Consider the following 17,504-nt stretch of genomic DNA (forward strand, 5'->3'; position numbering starts at 1 on the left):
CATGACGTTTCGGCCATGGGGTTTTAGCCAATCACAGAAGAGGTGAAATTCTCACTGAGACGAAAGCACGTGTACTGCTTCCGTCATTCTGACAGTATGTATAAACGCAGGCAATTGACTTGAAGTTTTGACAAGAAACATTAATTTCTCACTAGAGCATCCTCTTGAGACCTCAAGATCACATTGAGATCTCAATGTGGTCATCTCTCAATTTCATATTGTGAGAGGGAGATCTCCACTTTATGGAGAATAAAAACCAAGTCAAAGAATTCCCTGTCAACAAAGATGATGGAGAACCTGATGCTCCTGCAACTGAAGGTCCAAATAACCCTGATGGTCTTGACTATGAGGCCTGTGTCCAATGGTAGAAAAGACCAAGAAGAGTTGATATATCCAAATGATTTCAGCCTGATACTGCCATTAGCTAAAACTGTACACATTTTCATTATTGTGTATTATACAGTGTCTATTGGTATTACATTTAAATGACTATGTCTTTGTGTTTATAATTTCCATTAAGTTTTGGGAAGCCAATATTCAAATTTCTTGATGGTGGGTAGGCTTATACACCATGTAATAGTATGTTTAGGCTTATACACCATTTAATAGTAGGTTTAGACTTATACACCATTTAATAGTAGGTTTAGACTTATACACCATGTAATAGTATGTTTAGACTTATACACCATGTAATAGTGTGTTTAGACTTATACACCATGTAATAGTGTGTTTAGACTTATACACCATGTAATAGTGTGTTTAGACTTATACACCATGTAATAGTGTGTTTAGGCCCATACACCATGTAATAGTATGTTTAGACTTATACACCATGTAATAGTATGTTTAGACTTATACACCATGTAATAGTATGTTTAGGCTTATACACCATGTAATAGTATGTTTAGGCTTATACACCATTTAATAGTAGGTTTAGACTTATACACCATGTAATAGTATGTTTAGACTTATACACCATGTAATAGTGTGTTTAGGCCCATACACCATGTAATAGTATGTTTAGACTTATACACCATGTAATAGTGTGTTTAGGCCCATACACCATGTAATAGTATGTTTAGGCTTATACACCATGTAATAGTATGTTTAGGCTTATACACCATGTAATAGTGTGTTTAGACTTATACACCATGTAATAGTATGTTTAGGCTTATACACCATGTAATAGTATGTTTAGGCTTATACACCATGTAATAGTGTGTTTAGGCTTATATACCATGTAATAGTGTGTTTAGGCTTATACACCATGTAATAGTATGTTTAGGCTTATACACCATGTAATAGTATGTTTAGGCCTATACACCATGTAATAGTATGTTTAGGCCCATACACCATGTAATAGTATGTTTAGGCCCATACACCATGTAATAGTATCAGGGTTCAGAATAAGCGGTATTGCATCGCAAAATGCGACGCAATTGCTCTCAAATGCGATGCATTCGTCAGAAAAAAGTGTTTTTGTATCGCAGCTTTTCCACAAAATGCGTGTTCAATTGTATAACCAAAGCGCCTAAAAGTACTGATCACTCGTCAATCGATTGTCAACAACGGCATGACACAATGTAGGACGCTGTGTTGACATGACGAGTCCCGCTGCTGTCTCAGATCGCGATTCTGAAAGTGGGAGGAGCCACAGTGGGGTAAAGTTACCGTCAGAGATTCGGACTTCCGAGGTCAATAGCTCCTAAACGCAAAAGTTTTTGCAGATCATACACATGCCATAATAGTCATATTTACACTGCCAAGTGACTACAACCTCCTTTTTAAAAAATCAGATGCGTATTTTGGGCGCAGTGAATTACACGGCTCCAAATGTGCAGAGCCGAGACGAGTGCTTAGGGACCGTCATCAAATATGCAGCTGGAGCCGAGACGAGAGTACTTGGGGACCCTCATCAAATAGCAAAATAAAAAATGGAACGGAACGTCAAATAGAGCGGTACAATTTGAATAACACATAAAATACACCATGATGGACGCCACAGCAACCTTTATTTTTCCATCAGAAGCTTAATAGTTCTGCAAATAGTCATGTGATTGATGATGATATGGAAGAAAGTTGTAAATAAGGCCATCTGTCTGTTGATTAATTTGTTCAACAACTCATTTTATTTGCAAGTATTCTGTTTTATTTTAGAAAAAAAAATGTTTTTAAAGTTAATTTGATAGGATTTGTATTTATTTTAAATAGAATGTTTACAAATACATTTTAACCTGTTACCATCCACCTATTTTCGCCCTGTGCACAATGGTTGGACATACCCAAATGGCATTGCTTATTAAAAGAGGATCTTATGTTCCACATGCAAGTGTGATGCATCATTAGAAAGCTTAGGCCTTCTAGTTTCTGCAGATGTGCACATGAACACTGTCAGGGCTTCAGAACTTACACTACAGAGGCCCAAACATAAACAAAACATCCTTTTTTAGTCTCGCCTGAATATTGTTAATTTGTAATGGTCCTGAGCATGACATACTTCATTGTGTGCTTATGCTGTTCACTGTACATGATGTTTATCTTGTTGACAACAACTGTGTAAAGTTTCAGATCTCTAGGAACAGGCATTTTGGTGCTGTTGACCTTTTTGTATCAAAAAGTATATTTGGAACAAGTGATCCAAATATGTGCCAACTGTGCCAAACTGTTTTATTACAATTTTAGCTCCTTTATGATCATAAAACATACATTTTGATGTTTTGTAGGCCACTAATAGCAATTATAACTGCTAAAAAAAAAAAAAGTGAAAATGTGTAAATATGAGTTTACCCATGAATTTCCCATATAGAGGTTAAAAAAAAAAGAAAATATAATATTTTTATTTTATTTTTGTGTTGGTATAATAATACATATATCTAACAAAATGCACGTCCAAAAGGCTAATACAATCAGAAAACGTTATGCGCAAAATCCTGCCGAGAAATCTGGCTCTTTACAGCCTTCCCGGAGCCTTAAGCACGAGAATACAGAAGATTCGGTGTCAATAAGCCCTTTGTCCCGCCCCTCTTTCTAAAGCTATTCTCATTGGCTAGAATAATATGTCAATCAATCTGAGCTACGTCATTCGCACGCGGCGCTATTTAGATGTAAACAGACTAATACATGTGCGTCGCAAGCGGCGCATTTTTTTTTTTGCGGAGGCTGTAGCAAACAAACCCGTGGACAGAAAAATTCGTGGATGGTCTCATTCTGTAGGTAACAGTCTGAGGAAAAGAAGGATATCCAACATTATTTTATAGGTCAAACAGGTCATTTGTTATGGACGGAGAAATGCGCCGGACAAGCGCATTCTCGTCCGGCGAGAAACGAAGAAAAGTTTGTTTACTTGACAATATCTCGAAATCGGATAACTTCAGGAAAAATACAAGTGGATATTGTTTTTCCAATGGTTCCTTACGGACAGACTGAGTACAAGGATGTACAGAATTAAAGCCGTTTCGTCCGTCATAAACAGCAAACAGGTAGGACATGTGTTTGTAAAAGTTGAGACTTTCTCACAAACTATTGGCAATTGCTTCTTGGGGCATATTATTCAATGTAAATCAATGACATATTCATTTTGTTGAGAAAATAAGCTTTAAAATGATGTATGGCTCGCTGGTATTGACCATGGAAATAAAAGTGATGATGTAAGAGAATATTTGAGATATAGAAAATGCTCGCCGGCGGACAGGTGGGTGGTAACAGGTTTTAAATAAATAATTGTGTTATGTCAATGGAAAATATTGATTGTTAGTCACTTTCGTGTTTTGCTATGCAATTATCAAATTGCTATACAAATTGGAACAAATTAACTGATTGTTTAGCAGCTGCTATACAAGTGAAAATCCTTAATCTGAGCCCTGAGTATGTTTAGGTCTATACACCATGTAATAATATGTTTAGGGTGCATGTACCTTTGGAAATAATGAAGGTACGTTAAACCATCCTTGGAGGAAAGTGCAACCCTGTATGAGGCATATTTACCATCCCTTTAAAAAATCCTGGGGAGAACATTGTATGTACGGGGTTAACGCGGTAAAATCCTTGCAAACAATATTCATCCAGCGAGAGAGTTGGCATAAACTTAGGTAAACAAACAATTTGGCATCCACGCAAAGGAAGCATTGTTTGTCAAGTAAAAGAATGACAGTATCTTGAGGACTTTTCACCCTATATATTTTGATTTAAACAGTTGAAACTGCTAAGGCAACAGTCCTAATCATTCTGAAACCCATGGATAGTTAGACCTTGACAAACATGTTCTGAAATATGTCAGTATTTTGTGAAATGTTAAATGCTTTTTGAAATTCCTTCCACATCCCCACATACATAATGTCAAACTTTTCTTCCCCAGCCATGTCTCCTGCTTCTCTGCAACAACTCCAGTCATATAACTGTCACATCTCCCTCGGTCCAACACCTCTCATCTGTGCAATCCCACCACCGCCACAGTAATCCACCAGGTTAGCCCGCTAAGCCTTCATATTACACTCGCCAAAGCCCAGCGATAGACCTTTGCCAATGACAGTTAACATAGCTTTCCAGTTATTGACCTTGATGCCGCACTATGACACGTCTGCAAACTTTAAATGTGGGTTTTTTAAATGACGGCCTGTGTAGAGCAAGTCTTACGCTGACAGCACAGACAGCTAAACCCTGGGGAGTTAGAAGAGAAGTCTGCGCGGGTTCCAAGAGAGTTCAGATCTTCTAAGAAAACTTTGAACAGCCAAGAATTAAAGAGGAGGATTTGAGAGGCTTAGCAAGGATTTGAGGAGGTTGGAAATAAATATGTTCAAACATAATATTTTTGCTTCTTTATTTCCATATCACTAGAGAAACGGTTGTTGTCGTCAGCAATGATGGGAATTGCAGAGACGGGGGGCTTCTAAAGGGACTTTAACTCTCCTCAACAAATAGTAAAGTTAGGCTAGTAAAATGAACATTGCAAAGACAAACTAAGTCTCTAAAAACAAAAGCCACACCACTTTTCTCCAGATATCTTTTTTGCCCGTCTCTTCCATTACGTGACAAAGTGCTGGATGGAGGAATAGCTCCATTTCCACTGGTTCACTTTAGAGCAGATTGGCCAGCATCCTAAAGTGTCTCCACTGTCTTAAGTGAACCGTAGAAGCTCATTGAAGCAATCCAAAGTGGACCCTGAGAAGTCCAGCTTCCAAAGTAGACTGGCTCACTTTTGGCTCCTGGAACACTTAAGCTAAAAACCAGCGTGGATGATTGGATGGCGACTCTGATAAAAAAGGAGGCAAAAAGAAGCTATAATAATTTCTCACCAAATGCTGACTTGATCCTTTGATAAAACCACTGTATTTTCAGTGATGCCAACTTATGTTTATGTTTAGCAAAATAAGGCAATGTTGGCATCAGCCATTTCCTGCTTATTGAAGCACAGCACTCACGAAGACCCAAAGCATTAGATTTCCAGTGCATAACGCATCTAACATTATCCAAACTGTTGGCATTAAATAGAGGCGTAGATGTGGTGTAGATGTGCAGAAAAAGGTGAGGAGAAACCAGAAGTGTTTCCAGTTTATTCTAGCTTTAGCCAAATCGCACAGCAACACAAACTAGGAATTATTCAATGTCTTTTTGTGAATTGCTGATTAACTTATAATTATATCCTCGACCAAATTGATATATTTTCCTCCTTTCGCCATTGTGGGTTGAAAAAACAGCTTAGTACGCAAATTAATTTGTTTATCAAATTCAGATTCCTAGTTGTGAGGTTCTGCATAGACCCGCCCATAGGACCTGCCTCTCAATATTGGTAATCCAATCAAAAGACGTGCACGCACTACACCTGCTAGAAGGCGTACAATAACCAACTCTAAAGCTGATTGGTTGACACTAAATTTCCATTCACTTTAAGCTACAAGCACCCTCACTGTTGAGTCTGAAGGCCTGAGGGCAGATTTTAGACCCCTGGCAACACATGATGGCTGAATATGATTGGATAAAAGATCCAACAAAGACCTCCAAATCTCAACCAGGGGCTGGAAGCAGTGCAACCAAGAGGAAAGCCACGAAATGAAGATTCTAACTTATTGTGGGGAATCATTTAATACATATTTGTGGGAAAATATATATATTTTTGAATTATATTCTGATTATGTTTAGGCCAGCAGAGAAGGCCTTGCTGGTCCTGATGGCCCACCACTGCTGAGATGAACCAACTCAACAGTGAAGCTTCTGTCACGGAGCACAGAGCTTAAGTGCAGCATCTATATGTATTATTGTAGTTTTATAGTTTACAGTGATACCAATATCTGCTAGGAAAAGTGGCACCAGATTATTGACCTCTAAATGTGACTGTTTCTATATTGCTTCCTAGAGTGGAATCTGACTGAGGTGTGCACAGCTCTAAGCTTTTGTCCACTCTGAAGAAGCTTCTGTCACGTAAACAAGTACTATTGCATGTATTTACTATAATATTAGCTTTATACTTTTAAAAATGAGAAAAAGGGAATTTTTGCTTTTTTCCCCTTCAGTGCCACGGTCAGACTGAAGTGTCCTCAGCCCTGAACTCTGACCTTTGACATGTTCTTCCAGCTGCTGCAGAGACAGAAGATGGTTTGGCTGCTCTTAAAACAGGGGGAAGTATGAGTCAGTGTAACTTATAACGTTTAAATCGATATGCATCAAAACTACTGTAAGCAGTTAAACGGTGTTGATAATGAAATGCACAGATTGCTTTTTTCCATTTACAGTTTACAGAAATTAAACAGTTCTTTAAATATACGTGGTTCTATTATTATTCATATTATTCTTATTATGTGTATATTCATTAGACATAATAGGTTTGAATATTTAAAATAGAAAACCTGGCTTGTACTAGCAATTACTTGTTTTAACAATCTTCTAAATATATATTTATTTTAAAATGATTGGAACAAGTAATTGCCGGTATAAGCCAGATTTTCCATTGTAAATATTCAACACAAAATTTGGGTCGAAATGACCCAACAGGTGGGGTGATTTTAACCAAAATCTGGGTAGAAATGTATGGGTTTCAGTCATGTGACTTGTGACTCGTCATTTTGCCCATCTCTAGTCGTGAAAAACTGCAGATAAAATTGAAAATGAAAAGGGTTGATACTCCAAGAAGACATTATGGGCTTTGATCCTTTAAGTAAAAACACAAAGTAGAAACAAACTTTTGTGGACATTTCCATCTGCTCTTCCTCGTCCACAAGCTCTCTGCGCCGGACACGGCCTCTGCGCCGTGTCTGCGGCGGACACGCCCTCTGCGACACGCCCTCTGCGCCGTGTCTGCGCCGGACACGCCCTCTGCGCCGTGTATGCGCCGGACACACCCTCAAAGCTTTCAAGAGCACGGACTTTGTGTCTGATCCTAAAATATAACACCCGAACAGTTTATGCGTAAACTAGCATTAGCTAGCAACTAACGACCTGAAACAAAACATTCAGCCTCAGTCTGGAGTGATTTCTGTAAATCCACTGGTCCCTCCTGACCACATTAATCCATTGATGAAGAAAAGGAATCCTTTTTTTTTTTGGTTTTGTTAGCACAGCCCACAGTGAGCCCTTTTCCCATTAGTCCCGACTGGGCTTGGCTCGGAGCTCGTGACCCCGCTCAGCCCTGATTGCAGTTCCATTACAACTGATGGTGCCGTGTAAAACTGGGTGTGGAAACAGAACAACGGGACAAATACCAAACCAAATTGATGCCTCAATAACCTAAAAACACTATCTGTGTTGCTCTGATAAAAGAGTAAAGCAGAAGGACTCGCCTGGTTTTCTCCTTCTCCCTTCTCCCTTCTCTCTTCTTCTCTCTTCTTCTCTCTTCTTCTCTCTTCTTCTCTCTTCTTCTCTCTTCTTCTCTCTTCTTCTCTCTTCTTCTCTCTTCTTCTCTCTTCTTCTTCTCTCCTCCCCTCCTCTCTTCTTCTCCTCTCCTCCCTCCTCTCTTCTGTCCTCCTCTCCTCCCTCCTCTCTTCTGTCCTCCTCTCCTCCCTCCTCTCTTCTGTCCTCCTCTCTTTTTCTTCTTCTTCTCCTCTCCTCTCTTTTTCTTCATCTTCTTTCCCCCTCCTCTCTTTTTCTTCTTCTCTCCTCCTCTCTTTTCCTTTCATTATTGACTAATTCTGAGATTCAGCTAAAGCCAAGGCATTGAAAGTTGGAACCCTGAACTCCGGTCTGCTCCAGACTCGAGCCGAGTCCGACGGCAGAACACAATGAAAGTTTTCTCAAAAGGCAGAGGGTGTGAAAACATGAAAAAGTTCATTGTTAATGAAATTTGAGCACTTTTGCAGGAGTGCAATACTGCAATACTGCAATACTGTGGTCACAGCAACAGCCCAACTGTTTTCATATAAAAGTGAAATCAAACATACTTGGTGCTTTGTTTGAACATTTAAATGCTGCGTTGCAACTTGTTACCAGGGATAGGGTATATGTTTGTAAGGCTGTGGATGTTTAAAATGTCATTATGGGTTAGGGTTTATTATAATAGAAGAAGAATATAGAGGTTTCTTATAAGCTTGATGTCTTGAACTAGTTCTGATATACATCAAGTTTATTATTTCTGTGTGACTGGGTCTTTCAAGAGAAATAATTACAAAAAATGTCAGGTTCTACAATAGGCAAAAAGCCATTAGGAGCCAGGAGCACCGCCAATTATATCGTGTTTATGTCAAGAGCGGGATTTGAACCGCTGACCTTCAGATCAGATGACAAGCACTATTCGATAGCTTTTAGATTGTAGACAAATTACTGTATACTAAGACTGTTCCACCTTCCACCGGGAGAGACCCAGTCCTTTGTCTTTCCGTGAGCAGCAGAGGCATTTTATTGATGACAAAGTGTTCTGAACTAACAGCCTTTTAAAATGAGCTATTGATCTGTCCAGGCAATTATTTGAAAAGTGTTGAGGCGAAAACTGAACGGAGAAGATGGATTTCTGAAGCGGAATAAAAACAGATCAACTATATTAAGGCGAATTTGCACGCACTAAGATTTTTGAGAAATTGGCACGGTGTGATTGGTTAAAGGTTAATAGTGAGACTAATGGAGTTTGCGTAAGAGTGCCAGAGATGGACCTTAGACACATGAGCCATGCTGTAGATAAAGTCCTGCTTGTTTCATTACTTCTGCAATCAAAATGAGCAAAGGTGACAAAGAATTTGTCTCAAGCAGAAGGAGATTGGTGAATGGGCCCTTCTGCCTGAGAGGCCTGAACGCAGCATGGCAGATTCCTAAGCAGTCACATGTTCTGACTGGTGATGTGACATGGAATTCAGAGTTTTTGAGCCTTACACTGTAGTGAGGACCTCTAAGAAGTGGCAGTGGAGCTACAGACCTTACAGACTGGGAGGTTTTCAGAGCTGCCACAGATAGTTTGGAGTACACGGACACTGTGACGTCATACATTTGATTCTGTGAGGACAGCATTATACCAGCACACACCAAAGTCACTTTCAATAATGACAAACCCTGGTTCAAACTGAGGCAGTTAAGGCATCAGAAGGAGGCAGCGCACAGGGCCGGTGACAGAGAGCGCTACAAAGATGCAAAGTATGGATTTAGCAGGTGTCGAGAGCTAGATCTCAGTACAATACGCGTCTGAAGCAGCAGTTCTCTAACAACCCCGCCTTCTCACATTACAAGCCCAGAGCCCACGGCACTGCAAACAACTGCAAACTGGCCAAAGAACTTAACATCTTCTAACTCAAGGTTTGAGACCACCACTCCTTCCCCCACCGTGGCCGCCTCTGCCCACCCATCCCCGGACGTCCCACCTCTCTCTCAGTTCAAAAACAAGACGTAAACAGGCCAAAAATCCAACCCCTGAAAAGCTGCCGAAAATTTTGTCCCCAAGATCTCCGGATCACTGGCAAGTGGCGCTGACAGCTGTAGTCATGAAGTCATTTGAGCGCCTGGTCCTGCCCCACCTCAAGTCCTTCACCTCCCCCCTGCTGGACTCCCTGCAAAAGATCCAACGGGTCTGTAGATGACGCCATTAACCTTGCATCTGGACTCCCCGGGAACCTATGCCAGGATCTGGTTTGTGGACTTCAGCTCTGCATTCAACACCACCTCCTGCTCTGCTCCTGCTCTGCTCCTACTCAACGTGCCTGACTCCACCTGCAGGTGGATCACTGACTTCCTGATGGATCAGAGGCAGTGCGTGCGGCTGGGGAAGAATGTCTCAGACACTTGGACAATTAGCACAGGAGTTCCACAGGGCTGTGTACTTTCTCCTCTGCTCTTCTCCTAGTACAAAAACTGATCAAGTTTGCGGACGACACCAGCCTCATGGGGCACATCTCGAATGGGGATGAGTCTGCCTACGGGAGGTAGGTGGACCGGCTGGTGTCCTGGTGGTAACAACCTGGAGCTCAACGTCCAGAAGACAGTGGAGATGATAATGGACTTCAGAAAAGCCCCAGCCTCTCCTCACCTTGATAGACTCCCCCATCACCACCGTGGACTCCTTCTACTTCCTCTGCATCACCATCACTCAGGATCTCAAATGGGAGCCCACGATCAGCTCCCTCATCAAGAAGACCCAGCAGAGGATGTACTTCCTGCGGTAGCTGAGGAAAGCCAAGCTGCCAGCGGAGATGATGGTGCAGTTCTACACGGCCATCATTGAGTCCATCCTCACCTCCTCCATCACCGTGTGGTACGCTGGAGCCACAGCCAGGGACAAACAGAGACTATAGCACATTGTGCGCTCTGCTGGGAAGGTGATCGGCTGCACCTGTACGTCTCAAGGACTCTGGGACGAGCAGGTTGGATCACAGCTGACCCTTCTCACCCTGGACATGGACTATTTGAGCCACTTCCCTCAGGCAGGAGGATATGGTCCATGTGGAACAGAATCTACCGCTACAAGAACAGTTTCTTCCCGTCGGCCGTTGGACTCATGAACACTTCTTAACACCGGGCGGAGCCTCCTGATAATAGCCTGTCCTGTTTATCTATTTTTTTGCACGCTTTAAGTTTTACTAAACTAACCAACCAAACTAAAATTCTTTGTTTGCCCAACAGCCATGTAATTGACATTATAAATCCTACAGGCTGCAGCTCCCTCATGACTGATAAGTACCTGATTAGCATCTGACTTGCCCGAGCTGATCCCTGACCATGATCTAAAAAGTCTGTTGTATACACTTCCATTTCAGCTTAAAGATGGATTCTCTCAATCTTTAAAAAAAGAAATACAAATTTAACAAAATGTCCTCCTTAACTCATCTTTCAAACCATCTCTTCTCCTTCTTAGAATCTTCACATCACCGTCTGCAAAGGAGTGGCTTGTTGCTTTCAAATGAAGATGCACGGCGCTCTGTAATCCTAAATTTGCGTGCTTCTGTGTCGATACAGACTTTTGTGCGTTGGCCGTTTAGTCTCACTGATTCAACTCTTTGCAACTTTCCCCACTGCATGCGATTGAATGCACTACAGGGCTTTGTTTTTGAGTAGGCATCTTGTCCTTGAGCCTTAAAACAATATGCCCACAAAAAAACATCTAGTCAATTAAGTGCTAAAGCACCACCTCTGGCCGTCAGCAGGGATTAATTAGAATTCTCTGTTTACTTAGTAGCCGACAGCAGACAATGATCTCATTTTCACTCGAAGAGCTGAATATAAATTATATGTACTGGAGCAAAACAGATTTAATTTTGACACATGAAAAAAAATCGAGTACAGGTCGAACACTACTTTCAGGGTAGTTTCTAAGTAAAATAATATAAGACAGTTTATGATTTAGCCAAACTTCAATGAAAACGGCAGACTTAAGAAAAAGATGTTAGTACCAAGTGATTTTTCTTGCTCTGCTCTTACCTTCCACTCCGCTGATACACTTGACCCGATCTCGGACCTCCACGTTGTAGCCCTCGAAGGACATGAAGACCCCGTTGGGATGGTAGGGCTCCCTCTGCGCATAAACCTTGGAGTAACTGTGCTGGAACTCGAAGCGCTCGTACCCGTCGTACTGCACCACTTTGCCGTACACCTCGAAGTACTTCTCCATCCAGCTGAATGGGAAGTAGACCTCGGCGCCCTCCCGCCTGCCCTTCACCGTGGCTTCATCGTTGATCAGACAGTCCATCTCCTCAAACTTGTTCCCTGCAGCGCCGACCACAGGCGGGGGCTCGGGGGGCTGGGGGGGCTGCTGCTGCTGGCTGCTGCTGCTGGCTCCGCCTCCTCCTCCGTCCCTGGGGCTGGGGGGTACGGCAGCAGCGCGGGGCAGGAAGTGCAGGGACGTGTCCGTGGAGCAGCGGTTCCATAGTAACACAGTGATGAGCGTGAACAGAGCGCAGATGATGATTAGGGTCTTGTAGTTGACCCGAGCAGCCAGGCAGCGCATCCTCGCAGCTCACCTGAGGAACACACACATGAGGAACACACACATGAGGAACACACGCACACCTGAGGAACGCACGCACACCTGAGGAACGCACGCACACCTGAGGAACGCACACCTGAGGAACGCACACCTGAGGAACGCACACCTGAGGAACACACACCTGAGGAACACACACCTGAGGAACACATATGAGGAACGCACACCTGAGGAACGCACACATGAGGAACGCACACCTGAGGAACGCACACCTGAGGAACGCACACATGAGGAACGCACACATGAGGAACGCACACATGAGGAACGCACACATGAGGAACGCACACCGGAGGAACGCACACATGAGGAACGCACACCTGAGGAACGCACACATGAGGAACCCACGCATGAGGAACACACACATGAGGAACACACACATGAGGAACACACACATGAGGAACGCACATGAGGAACACACACATGAGGAACGTACACACACACGAAGAACGCAATTTTAGATGATATTTAGATGATATGCATCCTAAAAAAGGTGGATATCATCTAAAATCGCATATATAAAGTGAACAACAATCGCAAATTTAGTTCAGTTTTCATCGAAGCGTTCAAAGGCATATTTGGTGTTGGTTTTCCGATTTCGGGAGCTGCTTGTCTGTTCCGGGTCGTCGTAAGTCCACTAAACCTGCAGAGGGCACACCGTCTATAGTTTGTCTTTTTGACTATGACAGAGATGCACTTTGTGTTATTTCACTTAAAGGTCCCATAACATGCAAAATCGACTTTTCAGAGCTTTTAACCTTCTTACATTGCTATTTGTGCTTCATATATGTACCCAGAGTGTTTTTTTGATTGATTCCCGCAGTTTTTAGCTATAGTACAGACTATCTCCTTTCCTCGAATCTCCAAACTGACGGGCGGTGGCTGCAAGACCGCGTCATAACCACAGGCACGTGTCACCAAAACTCAATTCCCATGTGGATACCAAAATTAAACTATTAATAGGTTCTTTAATGTCGTATTAGCTCGTGGTTGTGAAGAGCTAACCATCAAGTTTTGACTATGTTCCACTATTACACACACAGTTACTGTTTGGATAAAATGTGCACTTCTGGTCTTAATCTGATGGATTCATTCAGTCTATGATTTATATTTGATCATTTCAAAGTGCTCAGTGCAGGGGGCGGGGCCTCCTGTGTATGAGGCAGTGACGTGCATTCAGTGGGGGCTGGGGGGGCAACTTTGGTATCAAATTTGCATCAAAATGTATTTTTTGCATGCCTAGATGCTTCTGTACAAACGGACAAACGTTGGACAAAGATATTGGTAGCATATTATATGTACCCGGTATAATATGCTACCAATATCTTTCACCTTTAAATATTGTCAAGCTAACGACTAGCACAAATGTGGCAAATGACTGAAATTGAGGTTTTCCAGTCACCCATAGCGTTTGGTTCCTGCCAAATGAAGCCAATTTGAGGCTTGCAATTATAGCAACTAATTTATAAACAAAGACCCAAATTTGTATTTTAGCTAAATCACATCACCGGGATCATGCAGCGTGTGTTTTTAAGATCGGGGGTTGTGAGCCTGACAGTCCCCTTATATCTTGTATTATTAGGTGTACTCAGACATACTGGATCTGTTTGTTTGACCATAGCAGTGGATGCGATTGTCTGTGGATGTATTGGGACGCTGCAGGCGGCGTGGAGGGGCTGCAGCACAAGTCACACTGCTCACACTAATTAAAGCTGGGTCCAGATAGAGCACACACTGTCCAGCAGACGGCCCACACACAGGCTTTACACTGCAGCTCATTACACAGCACAGTCACTCACAAGAGGCCAATGTGAGGAGAAAGCAGCAATCTCATCTGCTTCTTCTTCATGTGCGCCTATTAAACGCCAAGTGCACTTGTATTAAAGGAGGTAAATGGTTCACTAGACTAATTGTTTGCCGTAAAAAAAAACAATGTAACAATTGCTGAACAATTAAGGAAATATATCTAATTGCTTTTTGGGGGGTGTAAACATATCAATGTGATTTAATTTGCATTTGCGCTTTACGTTTAATAACAAAAGTAGTTATTAATTTGCAGTGGTGCGGTCGGGGCAATCAGCGATTGGCCAATCAAATCTAAAATTACTGTGTAACAACCATAACTATATTTACAACTATATTTAAATTGTTCTGAAATATATCCAAATAAACCCGTTTTCTCCTCACTTTTGCTGGTGAAGCTCCTGTTTTCGGAGCAGTCCTGTGGCCACTGGGAAGCGTGATTCCGGTTCTTCCAGAGCGGTTCAGTTTGTGGCCGTGTTCAGAGGCCGTTCATGCTCCACTGTCTAACATGAGCTTTTAGAACCAGAGCGGACAGCAGCTTCTGTGCTCTGAGGACCACACAGGCTTAAACTGTGCTGAATAAACCTGTATGAAAACCAGATATGTAAACGTAAAGTGACTTTAACAACAAGTATTTGTTTGTAGCTAAGGATATGTTTGTGTGTCTAATGATTTAGAAGTTTGTCACTACATGGCTGCCTGTATCTCTGACAGAGTGAGCTCGTTTGGTGCAATGGAGGATTCTGGGCTGAGAAGTGACATGACAGGAGGACAAGCCTTAGCAGAGGAGCATTCGTCTGACACAACACGATTTGATGAAGCAAAAACAGCGACAAAGGAATAATGGGACATGAGACTGTTTTGGACCAACTCCACTTCAGGGAAATACAAGAGGTTTGTTCAGGAAAGACGTGGTTTGATTTGCATCTGGGAGAGACAGGTGAGTTTCATCACGGACGTTGTAATGCGTCGATGTTTTTAAGGTCACGTTTGAGGCAAATGAGGCATGTTTTATGAGTGCATCTGTCTGAACAGTAAGATGTTATTGTGAGTATCTGACGCAGGCACAGTCCGTGTAAGCAGCCAATTTAATTGTTTTAATTAATCATAGCACCTGCCATAGTTCATGTAAAACAAGTATTTTAAGAGAGAATCAATCATTTTCCTTAGTATCCAAATTACAATTGTAAATTGTAGTATTGTGACAACTTTCTGCGTGCCTAAATGAAAAAGTCATCGCACGCTATTGCTAATTGAAATTCTGCGACCTTCTTGCTGTGAGGCGAGCGTGCTCGTCACAGTCACTGTGACGCCAACATGAAACAATGACTGTTCTTTGGTATATATGGTATATATACTATATACCAAATCTTAATCTTTGGACCAGGACAGAAATGATTCACACCAAAGTCTTGCCAAAGGGAAAAGAATGGGCTTGTGCACAACAGCACCTGGCTAGCTCACTGTTAGCGTCAGTACGGCTAACTGCATCTTTAAGACAGGGGTGTCGAACTTATTTTAGGTTACGGGCCGAGCAAGATTGTAAAACATGATTTAAAAATAGCTTTATATAGCCTAGTAATAGTTACTTTTGCAGGAGGTACAGGAATATGGGCCTGATATGATTTCTGATGTGTTGCCATCACAGAACTGTTGGCTGTTGCTGCTCAAACTCATGAGTTATTCATTTTTACAGTTAATGCTGTATTTCACTGCAGTGGGACCTGACCTGCTCCTGATCTGCTGCTGCAAAGGATTGTGGGACTTGTACCTCTAGCAATAAAACGCATGGAGTTTGTCAAAGCTACAGTGACTAACAGGCTCCAGTGAATATAGCAGTGTCCTCTAGAAGCAGGTCTTTTTGTTTTATTTTCACGCTACATTAAAGCGCATGGAACGGCAGCTGACGCATCATTGTGGGGTTGTTTTCATTATAAAGCTGGTTCACGTGACACTTGTGCTCTCCTCCGCTTGAAACTAATATTTCCCAAATCCATCACTCCACATTTAAAAGTCAAAAAACACAAAATATATAACTTTTTAATTTGATAAAAGACACCATTCAGATGATTTCACACATAGGAAGTGCTTTTTACAGGCTTCAAATCCAAACCGTCTTGAAGTCCCTGTTGAAAAATGCATTGCTGTCTTTTTTTGCCAGACAAATTGTTGCATCCAATAAAAAAAACATGATTGATATTTAGAGAAATGTCAGGCCGGTGCAGGAATGAAAGATTGGGATGAGGGGAGCTGTGACAATGCTCAAGAAATGTGTGGCAGAGGCAGGCCTGAAATACAAGGCGCTGTCAGGACACTCTGTGGGACGCACTGTGGGACGCACTGTGGGACGCACTGTGGGACGCACTGTGGGACGCACTGTGGGACGCACTGTGGGACGCACTGTGGGACGCACTGTGGGACGCACTGTGGGACGCACTGTGGATCGCACTGTGGGACGCACTGTGGGACGCACTGTGGGACGCACTGATTATGTGGAGCGTGAATAATCAATACTTGATAATGGCAGGCTCTGGTTGAAGCGACATTTACAGTTCTGCCTTTTAAAGTGCGTTTCTAATTTAGATTTGATTTTGTGCATTTATACCTGTTGCACATATAAATTATAGTTGTACACCAATCTAGTAGGTATTTGTGGAGAAAAGGTTGAAAAATCTGTTGAAAATGAAAGGAAGTGACATCACACTAAGGACACTCGTTCCAGAAGAACTTTTCTCACTCTCTAAAAATAAGTCACACTCAAATAATTGTATTAGTTAAATATAAAAAAAAATGGTGACATTTGATGCATTTTTGGGTGTTGTGCTGGGTAATTTCCTAGTGTGATGTCATCAAATACAAACAGGAAATTGAATAAAAAAATTGCTTTTTGGGATAATGTTTAGCAAAATTCTAAATATATTCATAGTAACTGCGTTTTAGTGCAATGAGTGTTGCACTAATAACCTGTCCCTATGACCTGTTCACTTTCAGTTTTAGAACCCGTTGGTGCCCCCTACAGAACGCTCTTTTTGATGGACTAGTTTACTGTTGAAGTGAATGTCCCCACAGGAGAGGTTAAGTACTACATGTGCGTAATAAATAAGATAAGATTGTTGTCAGTTGAAAGGACTTTAAAGAATCTGTACCTGTTTTTGCAGGTTATAAAGTGAATTTGACACACCAATTCCTTTGAGACCGGTGCGTTGGAGAAGGAACTTACTATACTGTCTGGTGATTATATTCATCATCATAATCAGGGGTGTGCTAAAATATTGATTCCTGGATACATACAACTAGCTCACAATATAGAGATTCCCAGACT

General features: G+C 41.9%; 1 protein-coding gene across 1 annotated transcript in view; it reads right to left on the bottom strand.

Moving 5' to 3' along the window:
• LOC140380883 (D-glucuronyl C5-epimerase B-like) overlaps positions 1 to 17,504 on the bottom strand; it is a 54,491-nt gene that overhangs the window by 26,709 nt on the left and 10,278 nt on the right. Inside the window, exon 2 of the mRNA XM_072464852.1 lies at positions 11,821 to 12,359. Within this exon, the coding sequence (XP_072320953.1) occupies positions 11,821 to 12,346 (526 nt within the window). The 5' untranslated portion in view covers positions 12,347 to 12,359. The remainder of the gene's footprint in view (positions 1 to 11,820; positions 12,360 to 17,504) is intronic.

This window comes from Eucyclogobius newberryi, unplaced genomic scaffold (assembly GCF_026437365.1).
Source record: "Eucyclogobius newberryi isolate DKJ021-1_F unplaced genomic scaffold, fEucNew1.0.hap1 SCAF_5, whole genome shotgun sequence".
NCBI lineage: Eukaryota > Metazoa > Chordata > Actinopteri > Gobiiformes > Gobiidae > Eucyclogobius > Eucyclogobius newberryi.